Here is a 20,581-nt window from a genome sequence, read left to right as displayed (position 1 = left end):
CTTGGATAAAATGACATTATCATATAAGATGAAATGCTTAACAAGAACACATGACTGAGTAGATGTGATGCCAACTCTTTAGAAGTGACCTAATGAAGTACTGTGGGCAAAGCCAAAATGCTTTTCCAGAAGCAATTTTGGGCTCGCTCTAATGCACAGATAATTGGATAATCAAGTGCCCATATGTTGTGCCTAACTGTAGAGCAAAGTTGACAAAATTAGCCTAGAAAAATGTTTAAATTATGCATAGCTAAATGCCCATTTCAGGCCAAAAATAATCTCTGTAAAGTAGGCACAAGACATCTGTCTTAGCAGATACAGTAAATCCAGAATGTTTATCTTTAGTTTTATATAGTAAATGTTATTTAGTAACACTTAGTAGAGAAAGTAAACATACAATATCTGTCCCAGTAAGGCAGATATAGGATAGTCATCTCTAAGCAGTGTGACTTCCTATCTGTGAGAAAAACTGGCTGTAAAACACTTGGAGGAAGCAGTGAGTTGATGTTCTAGGGCTGCTAACTAAAAGCGTGTGAAATGCTATCAAAAGTAGCTTCATTTTGGTACAGTTAATGCCTCCTTAGAAAAAAAAAAAAAGCTAATGGAGCAGATAATTGATTAACAGGCTCCCTAGTTTCTAAAATTAAAATTCACTTCTTTTTTTCTTGATTATGCACCTCTTTCTCTTCTTTATGACTGGCCATCCAAATGTGGTTTCCAGCCATGACAGTACAAATCAATCGGAAATCAGCAAATTGAAGAGTCCTTGTAAATTGTCGTCTAGTCCAGTAAAAGATACCTCACACCTACCTGACCTTTATGGCAGAATTAAGAAAGAATAACGAACACAAAATGGCTTTGATTCGTGATACTCTCAGGCATTTTCTTATTTTTTACCTAATCTGTTATTTTTCTACCTCTGTGACAATTGTTTGGGTAATACATTTTTTCTAGAATGACATTTCCTTTTATTTACCTTTAACTCCCAACTTATTCCCAAAAGAATTTACAGAAACGTATTTGTACTTTTTTCCTGAACACAAAATAACAAGATTTTTAAACACTGTACCAGCTAACATTGCCAAACATATTAAAAAGGATTTTATGTTTGAGAGGGGCTTTCCTTTCCATTGACACGGTATTTTTGGCAGGAGTTAAATTCAATTTCTAATTTTTCTAGCATTTTGTGGCAGATATCGTGGATGGGCTATGCAGATGCTGCTTTAGAAAACACTATTTTCCTTTGTCTTCCTCCATGAGAGAGTCTGGGAAGTGCTAGTATTACATTTCCAGGATCCTTCAGAGGTAGAAATGGTCAGATGAGCAGCAAGACACAAAGAGATGTAGCAGAAGTCACTAGATAGGGCCTCTGGAAAATTTTTTTTTTTTTTTTTTTTTTAAAGAAAGAACCCCACTGGCTGCCCTTGTGCGGGACTTTGACTCTCTGCTTTCTTCCTACCTTGAGATCCAGCAGCCACTTTGGGCCATGAGACCACAATCCTCAAGATGTCAGCCAGCACATTCAGGGTGATGGAAAATAAAAATGAAGAGCCTGGGTTCTTACTGACCTGACCCATTGGTCTGTTTTGCACTCCCTACATCCATTATTCTTGTTATATGAGGAAAATAAAATGCTCATTAATTTAAGCCGAAGTTCCTTGAACTTTTTGGTTACTAGCAGCCAAATGCAATCCTGACACCATATGCAACACAGTTCATACTATTTAATGACATTCATACTGTGCCCTGTGAAAAAGAGGACAGTTTAGCTTGTGAGATTACTTAGCTGTTTTTGCACTACTTTAATTTATTGGTGGACTTATTGCACACATTGAACCATTTCTATGTGATTATTTTAAAGTGGGCATATACAATAAATCCACTTTGCGGTCTCTCTTTATACACAAATCTTTGTTTTAGTCCAAATTAGGGACTGTAATTGGGAAACTACTCCAATTTTCCCTTTGATAGCACACATGGTTACATATTTACTTATGGAATATTTATTACCAGAGGTTATGAATGGTCTAAATCAGTAATTTTTTTGGGGGGGGGATGTTATCTCTATATCTGCATTCCAGTGCTGACACAGCCTAGGAAAATGTGTGTTTGTTGGGAGAAGAGGGGGTTAAATTCTGGATGTTCTTTTGTTCAAACCCTTGTCATCCACTAGAAAGTAGCCCTTGCCAGGCTCTGCACCTAAGTGGGTTCAAGGTTCCTCATCATGAAAGCTACAGCTTCTCATCCCTTCCCGCCCCCCAACCAGGGAATGCCTCGAGTCCTGAGTTACATACTGTCCTGTTTGACATCTGTTTCTTCCCTTCTCTCCCAATCAGTGTAGCTAAATGGCCCATGGGGAAATACTAGAATTTGTGATTGGTAGGGGTGGGGCTCCCGGGGTGACTCTGATGTGTAGGCAAGTTTGGGAACCACTGATGGAGACAGAAGACAGAGGCCCAGGCAAAAGAGGGGTCTGTTTAACTTTACTTGAATCAGGGATGCCTCATTCTCCACAAGCACAGTAGTTAATCTCTCAGTCTCAAAGCTTCCGATCAACAGGAAAGACAAAAATAAGACAGAGGCATCTCAGACATTCTCAGGTCTTGCATTCTGTCATGCTAATGCTTGAAGGGCCAACTTCAATTGAATTTCTGAAGTTGAAGGGCTTCTTCCTTTCCTTTTTGACTTGTTTCCTCCTGAAATCAGGGGACCAGGAATGCTGGGTCTTTGTTAGGAGGATGGAAATTAAAGTGGAAAAGAAGTAGAGGAGCCCGGAGAAGACCACCGCATGAAGGAGCAGGGGTGGGGTGCAGGGTGGGCGACGGCAGCCATCGGCCTCTGGAGCCAGTCTAGCTGCCGTGTGACCATAACTCCTACAGCGCCAGAGCAAACCACTTCTACATGGCCTACGGGGTAAGAGCTCTGGGCTGGACAGCAAGGATGTCAAAGTTTAGAGTCTATTTTCCCTTTGACTGTTTATTTTTATTTTAAGGACATTTGATGTTTAATATTCACTTCCGAGTATCTTTGATGAGACAGGTGTCTCACCAAGTGCCCTGTGATGGTCAGCCATCACAGTCTCTTCGAATCACTAGACTGTAGACTTCCTGAAGATAACAGATCATTCCTGGTCCTAGTACCCTAGCACATAAGGCATGTTCCACAATTTTTTAAAAAGTCAAAGGGAATAATAAAGTTCCCTTGGTTATTACGTGAAAGATCTGTGAATTGAACCTATATTCTCAGTCTGATACCCCTTCCTGTAGTCCATGCTACCCACCAAGCATATATAAATGGGTCAGTAGAAGGTAAGTCTTCATAATAACTTAGGATTGGTGTTCCTGGCAGCAGAGAAGCTAAAATCAATACAGCTGATAACCCTAAGGTAAATCTTGTCTTATGGTGGCATTTAGGTGTCTTCTCTCCAATCTTTATTATGGGACGATGTTTCACAATAATTTAGGAAACAGTTTGATAGATTATCCGGTTTCTGTAGCTCTTACGGCATGATTGTAATAAAGCACAATGGAAGAATACAATCCGCATAAAAGTCTAGAGACTGTGCATAGCCTGGTCCTCAGTCAGTCCTGTGTTTTCGTGTCCTCCCCATCTCTGCCTTTATCCCCAGAACATGATCACTCGTGGCCTTCTTGCTCTTCCGCCTGCCTGCCAGGAGCATCCCTCCCTCAGCCCTGAGCTCTACCTGCTGCTCACTGCCTGTGGGACAGCCTTCTCCCTTACCCATCTGACTGTCCCCCACTTCAAGTCTCTGCTCACAGGTTCACTTTTCAGAGACATTCTCTGACTGTCCCACCTAAAAAGACCCTCTCACTACCCTCTACTTCCTCCTAACTGGTTTCTTTCTCCAGTGCATTTGTCCCTGTCTGGCATACTTTAGACTATTTGTGTATTTTCTGCTGACTGCCCTAAGCCACACGCTCCACAAGACCAGCTGCTTGGTCTGCTCACTTGTTTGTTAGACCTACAGCTAGAACAGTGAATGGTGCTCAAAAGTATCTGTCACAGACTAAGCAATTAGGCAACGGTGAGTAACTCTTCATAGAGAAAAAAAAATAAAAACCTACGCAGGTTGTGTTACAGCTAAAAACTACCCAAGCCTGGGCAGACATTTCAGAAGTTCCTTTTAAATAACAATACAATGCCAAGTGTCCACTTTTTTCGGGCACTATTTAAGTACTAGGAAGTCCAGAGAGAGATAAGGCTTAGCATTCTGGAAAAATTAACAGCGTAATGGTATAGAAAGACAGGTCCACATCTCAATCAGTCTAGATGTGACTATTTCTTAAACCTCTACAGGAGAGCTACCTGTAAACCCTAGAGTAGGGAGCAAAAGTAATCTGGATTATAGGGCTTTGAAGGGACTTTAACCAAGAGGGATATTATAAAAAGGGAGAGGGTAGTATCTTTGACGGGAGGACCAGCGTGGAAGCATGAAGTGTCCTGGAACACTCAGGATGCCTCTGCCGCTGGAATGAGAGAGCCCTGGATGGGTTGGGAGACCCTGAGGTCGAAGAGGTGTCAAGTGTGTGGAAAATGTACCCTGATTGACCTGAATGGTCTCTACAATTCACAGGCACCTGGCAGGTGGGTCCACCTGCAGGTGCGCTCCTGTGGGCGGGTTTGGAGAAGGCAGGGCAATTCCTTGGAGTGTGGAGGAGAAGATGAAGAAGTGAGAGCCAGAAACAGGGAGTCCCCGATGCATGGAAAAGTCACGTGGAGAGAGTCAGATAAGGGACACCAAGCCAGGATATTTAGCTGTGCAGAGGAGTCCAGGGGAACTTGGTTATTACTCAAACCAGCGTTCATTCATCTGCGCCAGTTCTACTGGGTCATGGCAGGTGCAAAGATGGTACGAAAAGAGGAGCAATAATGGTTCTCAATTAGCAGGCAGCCTTACAGGGAAGCTGTGTACTGTACCATGAGGTAGATATAAGAGAGCAGCTATGGCATTTTGGATTAAGGATTGGATTTAATTAAATGACTTTTGTAGATCAAAAATTGTCAAATAATTGGCAAGTGGATATGGCTCACCTTAATAGTTTTAATATCCCTTCTCAGAAATGCGGCTGATAAGTTCTCTGCCATAGCAGACTCAATTGTCAGTCTCAGTATTTTGGTTTACATGTCAATGAATACTGATATGCCAGGAAAAAAGAAAGAGCTCAGATACATTACAAAGTAGTGAATCCAATTATTTATTATATAAACATAGGCATAGTATGAACTGTCAAATAAAAATCAAATGTATTAGAGATGAATGTTAAATATGTAATGTCAATCAATGTAACATAAATGTTTAAGTCAATTATAAAAATAACATTCAAAAATAAATACTTCATAAAATTTAGAAAAATTACTCAACATGAAAAAGTGAAAATGAATAACATTGATTTGTACTTTTAAAGGTCATTGTCAAAGAAGAACACATCAGTAGGAACTCCATTGAGTCCCCAGTAGACTTTTGTACAAATATCCCCAGCTGCTAAAAAAGCAGCATCAGAGAAGGAGTGAGGAAATAATTACAACCTAATATTTTCTTTAGGCTCCTCGTTACCAAATCCCATTTCTAGTGATAATTTAGAAGAGATATTTGAGCAGCTTTTTTTTTTCCTCTAGGGGCTTCAGTCTTTTCACTGATAACAAACAATGGTGTTTGTTTCCAGGAAAGCACGTCAAGGTCATCTTTGACATCTTGCATTTTGTTGCGCATAGAAAGGAGGTTTGATGCAGTTACTGTATCAACGTCAACCCAGTCTTATTCTTACTTTACTTGTTCTGCTTGTTCAGAAAACACATGAGGTAGATGCAGATTCTCAAGTGTAGGCAGTGTGACCTCCAAGGGAAATATCTGAATCTGTGTGGATTTTGTCACAATTACTTAGGGCTCGTGTGTAGGGGTCACGAATGCAGAATGTCCAAAAAAGCTGCCCGAATGAAGCTTCACTGGCCTAATTGTGGGACACGTTCATATTCTCTGGGAGATGAGTAGGTCTGGCTCACACACGCGGACCTACTGATACTGATACATCTCTCACTAGTCCATGCCGAACTCCTAATAACAGGCGTGCCAGACGACAGGTTCTGCTCAGCCAGCCCTGGCCTTGCATCAGGGAAAACCAGCATCTTTCGTGGAGATGAAGGACCACTGGATGCTCTAGACCCTCAGCATGGGAAGCAGAAAGACCCTCGTCCACATCCACCCTGTGTGTCTACAACCAGTTTATTTCAGGGCACTCTGCAAAGTCAGGAGTTCCCTGACTCAATTAATGTAGAAAACAGTATTCCCCAAAATGCCGTAATGTATTTCATTATAAAAAGTTATGAACTTTAGCATCACAGAGGCAAAAAGAAACTTCTAGAAGTCTAAGGTTTGCTAATAATCATAGTAGTGGTTAATATTTTGAGCCCTATATGCCAGGGACTAATTTGAATTATACAGTTTAGCTCTCATAGTCGCCCTGTGAGGTAGAAAACAGTAAACTGAGGGAGTGAAAATGGAAACTTTTCAACTGAATTGCACCTGGTGGTCCAGCAGAGCCTGGGAATGTCAAAACCAAGTCTGGTGTTCCCATTCCTGCCCTCAAAGCTGTGTCCTTGGTTAGGACCCTGGACTCCTGCCCCCCTACCCAACTGACAGGCCACACCAAATGCAAGGTCTTTTCTGTTATAAGCCATTGTTCTGAATTCCTTTTGTTTATTTCGGTCAAAGAAATTTGGTTCAAGGCATCCCAAGTGTTAAATTCAAGTAGATACATTCCCAGTTCTGTTCAACTCAAGTTCAACAACTTGAACTCCAAGGCCCGTCCTTAAGGAAGAGTGTTCTCTGAGGCTTTCTTGGGCCTGTGTTGCATCTGGGAACATTTTAGCTCCTGTATAAATGTTACTGTTAGGGTTGTCTTCTTTATTTGATACCTGAGCCATCAGGAGAGTGCGATGAACCTGTCTGTACACAGTACCTGGTTTTGTTTTGTGTTTCATTTGCTAGTTTGCTAAGAAAACAGAAGTGGTAATATCCTACATGTTGAAGGTTCAGCACCATTATATTACAAGCTGATTTCACTTTGAAATTCCTGAACACTCGGAAGTAAAGTTTCTCCTCTTGAGGAGAATAAGCTGTCTCTGGGTCAATCTCTGGGCTCGTATAGGTTCCCCACATGGCAGGCACGTGCCTGAAAACCACCCGGAAATTCAGCTCATAGTCACTTCCACAGACATTCCAAAAAATGAGAACTTGATCAGAAAGTGTTTAGGTTGCTAATAAAACCGACGTTTGAATTTGCTCTTGGTCGTGGCAAATGATGAGGTGCAAACCTGTGAAGAATCTGGGAAGGATGATCGAGACACACCTCTGTGAGCCGTGCGCAGAGAAACCGTCCTGAACTGTGGACACTCACTCTTCTGCGTCTGCTCCCCAGCCCTGTGGAGGGTCTTCTGAACTTGTATCACATCGTGTATCGGATCACATCATGTATCACCTGAAACCCCTGCAACATCTGCTTCCCAAAAAAAAACCCCACAGGCTGCTCTGGACCAGTCCCTCCCTTCCTCTGCAAGCCACCTCTTCCCTCCCATCTCCCTGCAGGTCCTGAGCACAGCGGCCGTGTTTCCTTCTCCACCCAACCCTTCAGCCTCCTGCATTTCACTTCAAACTACCCTTCATCATCTCAAAAATTGTTACTGTTTCCCTCCATATAATGTAAGCCCCATGCCTGCAGGAATTTAGTCTTGTTTGTCCACTAACCTCCTTACGTAGAACAGAGCCTGACTCACAGTTGGCCCTCAAAGAATATTTTTGTATGAATAAATGAATAACATATTTTAGTTAATACATTCTGTGTCGTTAACATGACAGAGCAAAGTTGAAATGTATCTATAATTTTGGTGTATTTGTATCCACATTTCATTACAATCATGTTATAATGAAAAGAGGCTTGATGCTGCATATTTTCTTTTCATCTGAAGACCATGAATATACTTGTTTTGTTTCATAAATGAGTTTTAACATCAATTGAAGGGAAAGAATACTCAAATGGATATATAGACTTAAATATTCAGTAGGAAATGAACTATCTTTTATGGCTTACATTAAAAAACACATCAATTAAAACAAAATTGGTGTTTACATTTTAATGGTAGCAATTGCAGATAACATGCAGGAAGGGTGTAGACCAGGAAGAAACATCTATTAATTGTAACATTTGCATTGTCAACACATCTGTGTAGCCTTGTGTATCCCTTAAAAGACAATAAGTTAAATACCTTTCTCTTAAATTTAAAGTACACATTTTTCTCGCTTTTGTAAATAAATGTTAGATGAATTGAGTATCCTTTTGAAACTGTTTACAGAAACAATGCAAAAATAAACCACTGTTCATTTTCGAAATTGTTAAAAAATGTTAATTGTGTACCTTTTTAATGGTCCATTTGTCTTTCCCATTTTCAGAAATTGAGAAGGGAGGATGTGGGGACCCAGGTATCCCTGCCTATGGGAAGCGGACAGGCAGCAGTTTTCTCCACGGAGACTCGCTCACCTTCGAATGCCAGGCAGCCTTCGAGCTGGTGGGGGAGAGAGTTATCACGTGTCAGCAGAACAACCAGTGGTCTGGCAACAAGCCCAGCTGTGTATGTGAGTACTGAGCCTATTCCGAGGCTGCCTTGAGAGGGGGAGAGAAGCAGGGCGGGTGCTGAGGGCGGGCAGCTCTCAGCATCGCTTGGGAGCATGGCATTGACCAGAAACAGTCAGGGCTTCTCAGACACTAGCTCTCATGCTTTCTTCACTTACTTAAAACCAATCAGTGATGTTCTTACTACTAGATAGATTAACTCACTGAGAGCTTTCCACTAGAAAGATCCTAACAGAGCATCACTTCCATCCAGAGGGGCTGATGCCAGACTGTTTGAGCCATCAGTAGAGCCCGGGGTCTTTACAACCCAATAATGTCCTGTGACACTTAAGACAAGTTGTGAGCATGGGCCATGCTGTCACTTTGCATTTCAGTGGAAGAACTGCCTGCTTCCTCATAAGTGTTTTAACAAGTAGAAAAGAAGGACTTAATAGCCAATTGAAAAGCAGGATTGTTTTGTAACTAAATATAGCAATGACTGGGAACACATATGAAATTATGTGGAATAGTAAGCATATCGACACCCTAGAAATAAGTCCAATAGATGTTCCCTCCAAAAACTGAAGAATATGTATTCATATATGTGTAAAATATACATATATATAAATACTTTATATATTCACATATATAATGTATATATGTGAATATATATTACTGACTTTTGAGTACAAATTAAGTATTCCAACAGATTTTTATATTATCCACCCAGGACACGGTCTGATTTTCCAAGTTATTATTTAATCATTGTTACCCTATAAATAATTTAAAAAATAATTTGAAAAAATGCACTTTAAAGGCAAACACAAAATTTTAAATGAAAAGTTATCGTAGAAAACTGACTAGAACCAATATTGTTTTCTGGAAATTGTTCTTATGACACAGGCATACTTTTTCATATTAATATTTGCTCTTCTGAAGGCAGAAAGTTGCAACTAGAAATTTTAATATTTGCCACAGATTTCAGTCAACTTGATAGGATCATTTTTGAATCAAGCTTGCACTTTATTATGTATAGGCTCTAGTTGTTCTATATATTGAACGTATTCTATTGACAACTTGGGAAAGAGAAAATGTTATGGTCCAGGATCACCCATTTAAAAACAGTTGGACGATCCTAGGTAACTGTAGGTATGGATTTTCCCCAAGTCCTTCGCATGTAGCCAGTCCTTTGGATGTGGGCAAAATTGTTTGAAAATTTATCTGTGTCTTCACAGTTTCCTGTTTCTTCAACTTTACGGCATCATCAGGAATTATCCTCTCACCAAATTATCCAGAGGAGTATGGTAACAACATGAACTGCGTCTGGTTGATCATCTCTGAGCCTGGCAGCAGAATTCACCTCATCTTTAATGACTTCGATGTGGAGCCTCAGTTTGACTTCCTTGCAGTCAAAGATGACGGGATTTCGGATATAACCGTGCTGGGTACTTTCTCTGGCAATGAGGTGCCCTCCCAGCTGGCCAGCAGTGGGCACGTCGTTCGCCTAGAGTTCCAGTCGGATCACTCTACCACCGGCAGAGGCTTCAACATCACCTACACCAGTAAGTGCACCCGCACCTGCCCCATGTCCACTTCTCCCCTGGTTCTCAAGTGTGTGAAGCCCAATGTCAAGGCTGATACTCCAGGGGTTTTATAATTACAGTTTGTAAAATTATATAGCATTATCCTGAGAACCTAGAAAATACCTCACTCCGTTTAGGTTAGTGTCCTCCTCACCCCTATAGTGAGGACTGGATCACAGGTCTTCTCTCTCTCTGGTTTTCCATCCATCCATCCATCCATCTACCCATGTGTCCTCCATGCAACAAAATAGAATAGTAAAAAGGACTGAGGCATTTGGGGTCAGGAGCCGTGGATTAGAACACCTGCACTTGTATATACTTAGTTAATTTTGATAAGATGGCTAACTTTTCTTTGCCTCAGATGTCTCATTTGCATTAGAGATTATATTTAAGAACATCTGTTTAAATTGCATTGTTGAGGGAATAAAGTAAGATAATAATGTTAAATAGGAGTTATAAGTTATAATTTACTGACTGCCTACTTCTCTTAGGTGCTGTGCTTATGATTTGACAGGAATTATTTCATTTAACATTGCTGGAACTCTGGAATATAAGCTTCATATTCCTCATTCTGTAAATAAAGATAACTAGGCTCAGATCACGAGAGTAATCTGCCCAGGGGCAGGTAGTAAACACAAGACCCAGGATGCTAATCTAGATATGTCAGAACCAAAAACCTTTTTTATCACCTATGTATCTCATCTCTGTTTTTCTTAGTGAAAGAGTGCTTTCAAACTGTGAAATGCTGTGTAGATGTTAGTGATATCTCTCTATACATCTCTTTCTCTCTGTCTCTCTAGTCATCAATATTCTGTTTATTGAATATGTTTATTTATCTATGAAGATATAACTGAAATTTAGGAAAATAAATTGCTTTATAAGTGGTTTTGTTTTCTTCTGTTTTAATACTCATAATTAACATTGAAATATTTTTTATTCTCGTCTTTTTTCTTTTTCTTTTCAGCATTTGGTCAAAACGAGTGCCACGATCCGGGCATTCCCATAAATGGACGGCGTTTTGGTGACAGGTTCCTGCTTGGGAGTTCGGTCTCTTTCCACTGTGATGATGGCTTTGTCAAAACCCAGGGGTCGGAGTCCATCACCTGCATCCTGCAGGATGGGAATGTAGTCTGGAGCTCCACCGTCCCCCGCTGTGAAGGTGCGGGTCCCCTATTGTTTGCCAGTTATTTTCCTTTGAAATGGTACATCTAATTTAAAAAACAGACAAGCAAACAGACAATCAACAGTATTGGTTTCCTAGGGCTGCCGTACCAAGTACCACAAACTGGTGGCTTTAACAACAGAAATTTATTCTATCCCAGCTCTAGAGGCCGGAAGTCCAAGATCGAGGTGTCGGAAGGGCTGGTTCCTTCTGAGACTGTAAGGGAGAGCTGTGTTCCAGGCCCCTCTCCCAGCTTCTGGTGGGTTTGCTGGCAGTCTTCAGAGTTTCTTGGCTTATAGAATCATCATCCCCGTTTTCTTCATGTGAGAATGTATCTGTGACCAAATTTCCCCTCTTTCTAAGGACACCAATCATATTGGACATAGGGCCCAGTCTAATGATCTCATCTTAACTGATTATGTCTGCAGTACCCTTATTTCCAAATAAGGCCACATTCTGAGGTGCTGGGATTAGGAATCCAGAATATGGTGGGGGAGTGCATAATTCAACCTAAAACAACAACGTAGTTTTTAGTTAACTATTTGTTGCCCTTAGTGTAGCTGACATAAATACTGCCTAACTAATTTTCTTCTTGACATTTCCACTCCGGTTACGTATGTAAGAGAACCAAAAGGGAAAAAATTAAGGAGGATACTACCTTTGATGTTTACTCAGGTAAAAAAAAAAATTTACTTAGAATTCTAAACTCATACCCTCCCTATCAGAATGGTCCAAGTGTAATGAGCTAAGAAAGGCCTTTTTAAAAAGTATCTCTAGTAAGTGCCAAAGAAATACAGATACTTTTAAAAAAGTAGGCATTTTTTAGAGCAGTTTTAGGTTTACAACAAAATTGAGTGGAAGGTACAGAGATTTCCCACACAGCCCCGCCCCCCATATATGCACAGCTGCCCCCATTATCAACATCCCACACCAGATGGTACGCTTGTTACAACCGATAGACATATAGTGACACGTCACCATTACCCTGAGTCCGCAGTTTACATTAGGGCTCCCTCTTGGGATTAGCCATTCTTTGGGCTTGGGCAAATGTATGTGACATGTATCCACCATTACAGTGTCACACTGGGTGTTTTCACGGCCCTAAAATCCCCTGTGCTCCACCTATTCATCCCTCCTCCTTCCCTGCTTGCTAACCCACACGGGCAGTGGGGCTCTGCCTCACCTCCTTGTTCTGCCCTCAGCTCTACCTCCAAAGTTATTCCTCATTAGTTCAAGGATCAGCATTATTTTAAATCGTCATTGGCTGATGCTGCTAAATTTACAGAACGATGTTTCTCATTTCCACAGTTTCATAAGTTGTTAAAAATGATTTGCTGGACTGTGGGCACCACCCGGGAGCGGAACCTTGATAAATTGAAGGGCAAGAGCACAGCAGTAGGACTTCCCTTTTTTAATTTATTCTGATCACATTCTAAACGTATGCTTCTGTATATTTTACATTTTATCAATGTTAATAAATGGCTAGGTTATTATCCTTTATAAATAAGTGAACAATACAATCAGGGTTCTCAGATAAATGGTACTAATAACAGGGCAGGAATAAATATGTTTGCAGATACTGCTTCAGCCAAGTGTTTCGCTGCTGACTTTGAAGCGTGAATAATTTTACAAGAAAGAAGCTCAAAACAAGCAATACTGTCTAGTCTCTGTTCTGTCTGCCACAGTTCTCGCTGCCACTGGTGTGCTTACCTGCAGTGGGCTGTGTGCAGATAGGTGTAAGCTGCAGGGCAGGTAGGTTTCTCCGCGCAGTTGGGGAAAGAAAGGGCATCCGGAGGGGGCAGGTGAGAGTTCCCATAGAGTCAGACAAAAGGAGAAAGTACCACATTAAATGGGAGCAGGCAGTTCTCTCACTGTTTGGAAGAGACCTTCAGATGAATTTCAAGGCAAACCACAGCTATGGGTTGTTAACAGCAAAACAAACCCTTAGCACGAGGACTAGTTAATGGTGAATTCGATTGTTGAAGTTTACTTGTACTTAGAAAATCAATTACTGAGGGAAAGATTTTTCTCTCTTTATTTGTTCTGCATTTAACCTGCCTCTATGCTTCAGCATAGCTCAGTGTCATTAAAAAACACAAGTTATCTTGAGGGAAAAATTACTGTACAAGAATACATCTCTATGGCAACAAATTTTAAAGTTCAAAGAAAATTGATTTCCTAGCAAAATATAAATTACCCAAAGTGATGCAATAAAAAGTACAAAATGTGAATAAACAAAGTACCATAAAAAGAAATTAGAAAGAAGATTAAAGACTGAAAAAGACACAGGCACCAGAGGCATGCACAAGGAAGTTGTCTGTCTTTCAAGTTCAGAGAATTTTAGAATTGGGAACATGGTCCCAGATAATGGAAAAGAGGCACTAACTCCTATATCACATTTTATAAAGCCAGTTTCAGTGTGATATACCCAAGCCAGATAATTGCATTAAAAATAAAGCTATAGACAAAACGTATATTCAAGAAGGACTTATTTTAGGGCTTCCCTGGTGGCTCAGTGGTTAAGAATCCACCTGCCAATGCAGGGGACACGGGTTCGAGGTCCAGGAAGATCCCACATGCTGCAGAGCAGCTAAGCCCGTACGCCACTACTACTGAGCCTGTGCTCTAGAGACCGCGAGCCACAGCTACTGAGCCCGCACGCCACAACTGCTGAAGCCCGTGTGCCTAGAGTCCGTGCTCCACAACAAGAGATGCTGCCGCAATGAGAAGCCCACGCACCACAACGAAGAGTAGCCCCCGCTTGCCACAACTAGAGAAGGCATGCGTGCAGCAACAAAGACCCAACACAGCCAAAAATAATAATAAATAAATAAATAATAAATAAATTTAACAACAACAAAAAAAGGACTTATTTTAGAAATGCAGTGTCAGGTAACTCGCCAAAGTAAATGGTCAAAACATCAAAGGAGAATCTGCCTTCTAAAGACCTCATTCCCAAACTTTTTTTTTTTTTTAATCACCCAAGCGAATTTGAAGGTCATCAGTGCTGTTCACCAGATATTCTGGATCTCTACCGAGTCTGGCTTATCTTCTTGGCCCCTGTGGTTTGATGAAACTTTGTGAGGGGTCTGGCTGATTAGGTGCGAGTGGAAGTGACATAACCACCTTCTGGCTCAGAGGCTGTAATTGCCACTGCAGGACCCATGTCCAGGTGCCACAGCTCAGCTCGTGGAAGAGAGGAATTGGGGGCAGAGCCCTAGACAAGCACTGTGTGGGAAATACACCTCCCTTATTATAGCTGCTATTGCATAACCTAATCTAAGTTGACCAGTACAGCAAACTTGAGATCATCGTGTAACATTTTACTGTTCAATGTGGTTAATCTGCAGTATAAAGATTAGCATGTCTATTTCATCAGGATAAAGGGATACAAGTTCTAATACACTCCGTTATAAAGTGATATGTAAAAGACAATATATTAAGAAAATAATAGTAATGTGTGACAATTCAGGTATATTCCAAGAAATATGACAACTCAAAATTTAGGAACAAAGCTTTACTAAACTAAAGGGAACATATGTTTGTTTTTATATGGAAAATAAGACTTTTAGGAAATAATCAGATTTATAAATGTCTTACGTATCATAATTTTTGAAAAATCTCTATTTGCTATATGTCTTTCTATATAGTAGCTTTGTATAGTTAGTTAAACATAAAATAAGTAAAATTAACATGCTGTGTTTTGCTTATGCTGTACTCTAAAAGGATTTGCTGTATCACGTCAATAAGCATAGGAATTAAATTCTATGTGATACTGATCTAAATGGATATATGATTTCATAGGATGTAAATGTGAATGTAAGGACTTAGCTAGGAAAAAAATCCTAGTGTTAATTAGTAAAAATAACTTGTTTTTAAAATTATGATTACATGAAGTAGTGAAAGTTTTCTTCAGGAACTCACGTTCATAAAAATGGCTCTGATTTCTTATTATGTATTTTGAACTATGGAAATAGCACATATTTATTGCAGCTTACTTGGAAAAGAAGCTATATCAAGAAAAACATGTGATCTACACAGCAGTCACTTGGTCTTATCCACTATTAACATATTGATATTTTTGAATTTCCATCTCCTGTTTTCTCTGAATAAAATTTTTCTTTTGTGAAATTTGGATTATACTATAGGTACGATTTTGTATTTAAAAAATATAATATTCGGGCTTCCCTGGTGGCACAGTGGTTGAGAGTCCGCCTGCCGATGCAGGGGACATGGGTTTGTGCCCTGGTCCGGGAAGATCCCACATGCCGCGGAGCAGCTGGGCCCGTGAGCCATGGCCGCTGAGCCTGCACGTCCGGAGCCTGTGCTCCGCAACAGGAGAGGCCACAGCAGTGAGAGGCCTGTATACCGCCAAAAAAAAAAAAAAATTCTATTGCAAAGATTTTATCATTTTAACAACATTTCAAAATATCACTTCACACGTATGTGTGACATTCTAAATATGTAGTCATGTTCTTTTCATAAATTTTTTACTTTTCTTTTTTCGTTTCCCTTTTTCTATTACAAATGAAGCTGCTATAATTATTTCTGTAGATTCCTCTGTGTCAGTTTTTTTTCTAACATCAAAATTTGGGTAAAATTTTATAAATTTTTCCAGCATTTTAATGCATATTGCTATTTTTTCCATAAAAGGATATTTTTCCAAAAATATTTTTTTAACTAGGAACATTTTCATGTTTTATTTGGTATCTGTAGATTCACAAAAGTGATTACAAAGATGGCAAAGAACTTCGAGAAAAAAATAAATAAAATCTGAAAAATGTATGTGGCTAGGCAGAAACATGTTAAATATGTTATTATTTTAAATTTTCTATAGATTTTACAGAAATGCATACTCACTTTTACTGAGCACCAGGCACATACTTTCCTCAAACTCCCTTTTGTCTATATAATTATGGATGACTGTTACCCAACACTTCAAAAGGATTGATGCACACTAGTTCACGTTTATCGAATTTTATTTATTTATTTTTTTGTTTTCTAACAATCACCAGCAATTTAGTAAGATGTATGTGGCAAATTATTTTAATAAAATGAACACAGCCCAAAGTGAATAAACACGTACACATATTTTAAAACACACCCACAATCACACACCACAGAGTATTTTAATTTTAGATGTGAGGTAATTTTAAGTTCATGTATCAATAGACATTTGTTGACATCTGAATACATATAAAATGTGGGTATCAGTGGAATTCGCACCTCGTGACTTTGTTGTGATGATTGAACGTGATAATTCCTGGAAGTCGTCTGGTAGACACCACTCACTTAGACTGTGCCATTATTACCATTATTAGATGGGAAGAACTTCACTGCAGGTTGATGTGCTCTGCTTTCAATATTGTTAATTTACTTGGGAATAACTTTTGCTTGAATACTAGAAACCATTAAGTCCATGAACACAGAAGTGAATTCCTGAAGTAACTGAGGTGCTGCCATGGTACATATACATAATTTGACCTGTTTATACCCTGCATCATCTTTCAGCCCCGTGTGGTGGACATCTGACAGCTTCAAGTGGAGTCATTTTGCCCCCAGGGTGGCCAGGGTATTACAAAGATTCCTTAAATTGTGAATGGATAATTGAAGCAAAACCAGGACACTCTATCAAAATAACTTTTGATAGGTAAGAAAAAACTTTGTTTTCCTTAATTTGGACCTGATGACCCATGCATGCCCAGTGTTTTTATTTAATAAATCTTAGAAAGATGACAGTTTTTCATTGGTTCCCCCAAAGGAGTTCACTTAAAAGGAAATAGGCACTTGCTTGATGAATTCTGTTCTTCTGGAATTTTATCTTCTAAGCCCACAGCTACAGCCCCTCTGCAGACATGGCTGAGGGCATGGTGGCCCAGACAAGCATTCCCAGAGCTCACAGTCGCCAGCCCTTGAGTCAACCTCTGGATTTTTGACCTGAGGCTAGAATAAATTCTGCTTGGTGTTTGATTGCAAATAGAGCCTTTTGATCCCTTATGTATTTCTAGAAAGCACAGGAAAAGAGTTCTCCCACTCTGGGGGTGGCTCTGGGGACTGAAGGGCGGTTTGGGGTTGCAGAGCTGGCAACAGCCTGTGTGCAGCAGATTCGTTACCTGTTAATTAGCTACGAGTGGTTCCGTCACTGCCATGATATTTGGCTTAGCTGTTTGATAATGTATTTGATAATCTAAGAAAAAAGAAGCATGCTATTTGAATTCTCCATGATCAAATATCGTCCAGATTGTCTCAACAATCAGTTTGAAGATTAAGAACCAAAAGTACTTTGGAAGGGACCCACATGCTTTAAACTCCAAGGAAGCATCTTTGTTTAGTGTTTCAAGTTTAATTAATATCTGAGCAAATTGGGCTTTCTCTAACAATGACCTTCTTAACTAGACTGAGTTTGGGGTTCTAGTATTCAGAATATTATAATGTCTCAAGACAGATGTACATTATTGTATTATTTTTTAACTAATTTTCTGATTCTCAATGACAACATCCATACAGGAAAGGTTTTTAGCAGGAATTATGTTATCACTTAGTGATTATTTGTATTTGAATTATTATTGATATTATTATATCTGATAGGATAATTATAACTCCAGTAGGATAATCTCTCAGAAGAAAAGAAAAAATTGGTTTATGTATTCATTATATTGGCGAATGGATTCTTGCATATAATCTTAGTCACTGGGAAAAAAAACCTTTATAAATATTAAGTAAATTGTTTGGTTTCTTATTAATTTTTACACTTTCTAGTATTGAGAGGGAAAAAAGAAGAAACACTTCCTGATTTCCAGCAGCACAACAAATTTAAATCATTTAGTAAAAATAGTGATTTTACTTCTGGTTTGGCAGAAGTTATTAGCATTCCATTTTCAGTTGCCTGCACAAAAATACTCAATTTTTCTCAATCTTGTCTTTTCGATACTATTGAACTGCGGTATTTGCTAAATTCCATTTGTAAGTACCAACATTTCTGATATTTTCAGACACTAGTGATTATTACCCTGGACATAGTACACCGCCCTTCAATAGTGCATTGGTTTATACCTTGAGCTGTGAGCTGACATCCTAATAAAGGATGTGTTTGCACAAACAAATTTTAAATTCCATACTGATGTTATTGTTACACATTGTGTGCTAGGTTGCCAAATGATGAAAAGCATTATATTTTTCTTTCTGAGGTTACCCTGGAAATCGTCCAGCTCTTGAGGCATGCCCTCTGTCAGTCCTGGCTGTCTCTAAAGATGAAAGATGTGAAAACTTCAATGCAGATACTTCAAATGAGATTTACTCCATGCTTATCTAGACTTCTTGAAGGTGCACTGAGATAACTGTGAAGTCATAGCATCTTCAGAGAACATTTTTAATAGGAAAAGACAAAGCTGCCCTATCCCACCCCAAATGTCCAGCCTGTGGCTGTATTCTGACCTAGCCACACGCTACACCAGTTGTTTGAATTCCCCTTTACGGAAGATAGAGGGTCAGGGACCATTCTAAGTTAGTTGCAAGGATATATCATTATTGTGCATTTGCACTAAGAGGAGTATGTGATTTAATGATAAACAGGGCAGGGCCCTTTGATTTCAGCATCTTTTTTCATTGCTCTGTGCCGGGAATCTAAGACAGCCACTCTGTCCCTTCCTCTTCCTCCCCATCAGCAGCATACGTTGCAGACCCTGGAGACCCACAGCATAGGCTACCCTGGAATTCTCTGTCTGAGAGTCACTGATGGATCAGAGGCTCCAGTCAGTTGAGCTGCTGCCTGAGAGCCACGCCAGACACTTGGAAACTGGGTTAGCTCTTTGAGGACGAGATGGGCCCATTTACAAAGTTATCTCAGTGCCTGGAATGGTACCTCCATTTCATCAAAGAGCACCCAAGTAGCTGCAACTGTATATAAATATAATATCAGACCAGATGATCTGGAAGCATAAGTCCTTCTTGGAAGAAAAGTTAAGCACTTTCTGGAAGCTGTTCTAACCTTTTCAGATCATTGAAGTAGTATTTGGTTTCTGAAGCAGTAATGTGCCCAGTGCTCTCCCACTGTCACACAAGAGTTAATGCAGCTTGAAAAGGCACAGAATTTTTTGTTTCAGGAAAGGTATTTGAAGTATTGTCATGTATTTTGGTTTACCCTTTTCCTTTAGGAGATCATGTCACTTCAATATGCTCATTTTAAGAAATCCATAATCATGTTACACTTGGGATCATGAAAAACAGTTTGAAAATGTGCTGTGATTGACTTACACTAACTGGCGCTTCTCTATCTACTGGCTCACAGTATTTCTATTTTAGAGCTGAGTCACTACCCCCGTTTCTGTCTGTGATGCTACTGGATGGAGTATTGAGTCAGAGGGAGGGATGTGGGGGTGAGTCTTCCCCCCCAGAAATAAGTACTGTCCTCAAATACTACACGTGCTCAAGTCTTCAAAACATATATACGTGCCTCCGTATCTATTTTATGTCCCTTGCTGTACGTGGGTTTTTAGTAAGTGAATGATATTACAAGCTGTCTGTACGTTAATGCAGCTCTGCATCTCTCTTCTGACTGGATATGCTTGCCCACAGATTCCAGACAGAAGTTAATTATGACACCCTGGAGGTCAGAGACGGGCCAGCCAGCTCGTCCCCGCTGATCGGGGAGTACCACGGCACACAGGCGCCTCAGTTCCTCATCAGCACAGGGAATTTCATGTACCTCCTCTTCACCACAGACAATAGCCGGTCCAGCGTGGGCTTCCTCATCCGCTACGAGAGTAAGTGGTCCTCCCTTGCCAGGGCTGTGCCTGATTGTCGGGTTGAGTTCCACACACGTGGTCTCATTGTGTCACGTAGCAGGAGATGTGCTGGGAATGCATTTCTAATGCTAGTCAATGTAAAAAACAGCAGTTCTTCCCGCCTCTGTCCACACTGCACTGTGCCATCGTCAAGACTTTCTCTTGTTAAGGACAGAGAGCCGTGGGGATTTTTACTTTAGACTCAAAAAGAAGACATATTCGTTTATTATAAAGTAAAATAATAAACTAATGAAAACAGTGAAACGTGTTCATTTACTGCACGATGTAATAATAAATTTCTACTATTAGAAAATATACCTGTTGGCCAAAAGAGCTACAGGGCATGTCACTAAAATGATATCTCCTGAGCAATATATTTTGTTAGAAGTATGGTTAGGGCAGTTGTGGTACTTATTTGTGAGTATACAT

General features: G+C 40.0%; 1 protein-coding gene across 1 annotated transcript in view; it reads left to right on the top strand.

The window, feature by feature from the left end:
- Nucleotides 1-20,581, top strand: part of CSMD1 (CUB and Sushi multiple domains 1) — a 1,745,896-nt gene that overhangs the window by 1,399,721 nt on the left and 325,594 nt on the right. Inside the window, exons 14-18 of the mRNA XM_024768064.1 lie at nucleotides 8,465-8,647; nucleotides 9,860-10,186; nucleotides 11,172-11,366; nucleotides 16,881-17,019; nucleotides 19,944-20,131. Coding sequence (XP_024623832.1) covers nucleotides 8,465-8,647; nucleotides 9,860-10,186; nucleotides 11,172-11,366; nucleotides 16,881-17,019; nucleotides 19,944-20,131 — 1,032 coding nt within the window. The remainder of the gene's footprint in view (nucleotides 1-8,464; nucleotides 8,648-9,859; nucleotides 10,187-11,171; nucleotides 11,367-16,880; nucleotides 17,020-19,943; nucleotides 20,132-20,581) is intronic.

This window comes from Neophocaena asiaeorientalis, unplaced genomic scaffold (genome assembly GCF_003031525.2).
Source record: "Neophocaena asiaeorientalis asiaeorientalis breed wild unplaced genomic scaffold, Neophocaena_asiaeorientalis_V1.1 scaffold16, whole genome shotgun sequence".
Classification (NCBI taxonomy): domain Eukaryota; kingdom Metazoa; phylum Chordata; class Mammalia; order Artiodactyla; family Phocoenidae; genus Neophocaena; species Neophocaena asiaeorientalis.
The sequence above is the reverse complement of the archived record's forward strand: the minus strand, read 5'-3'. Positions and strand labels throughout refer to the sequence as shown.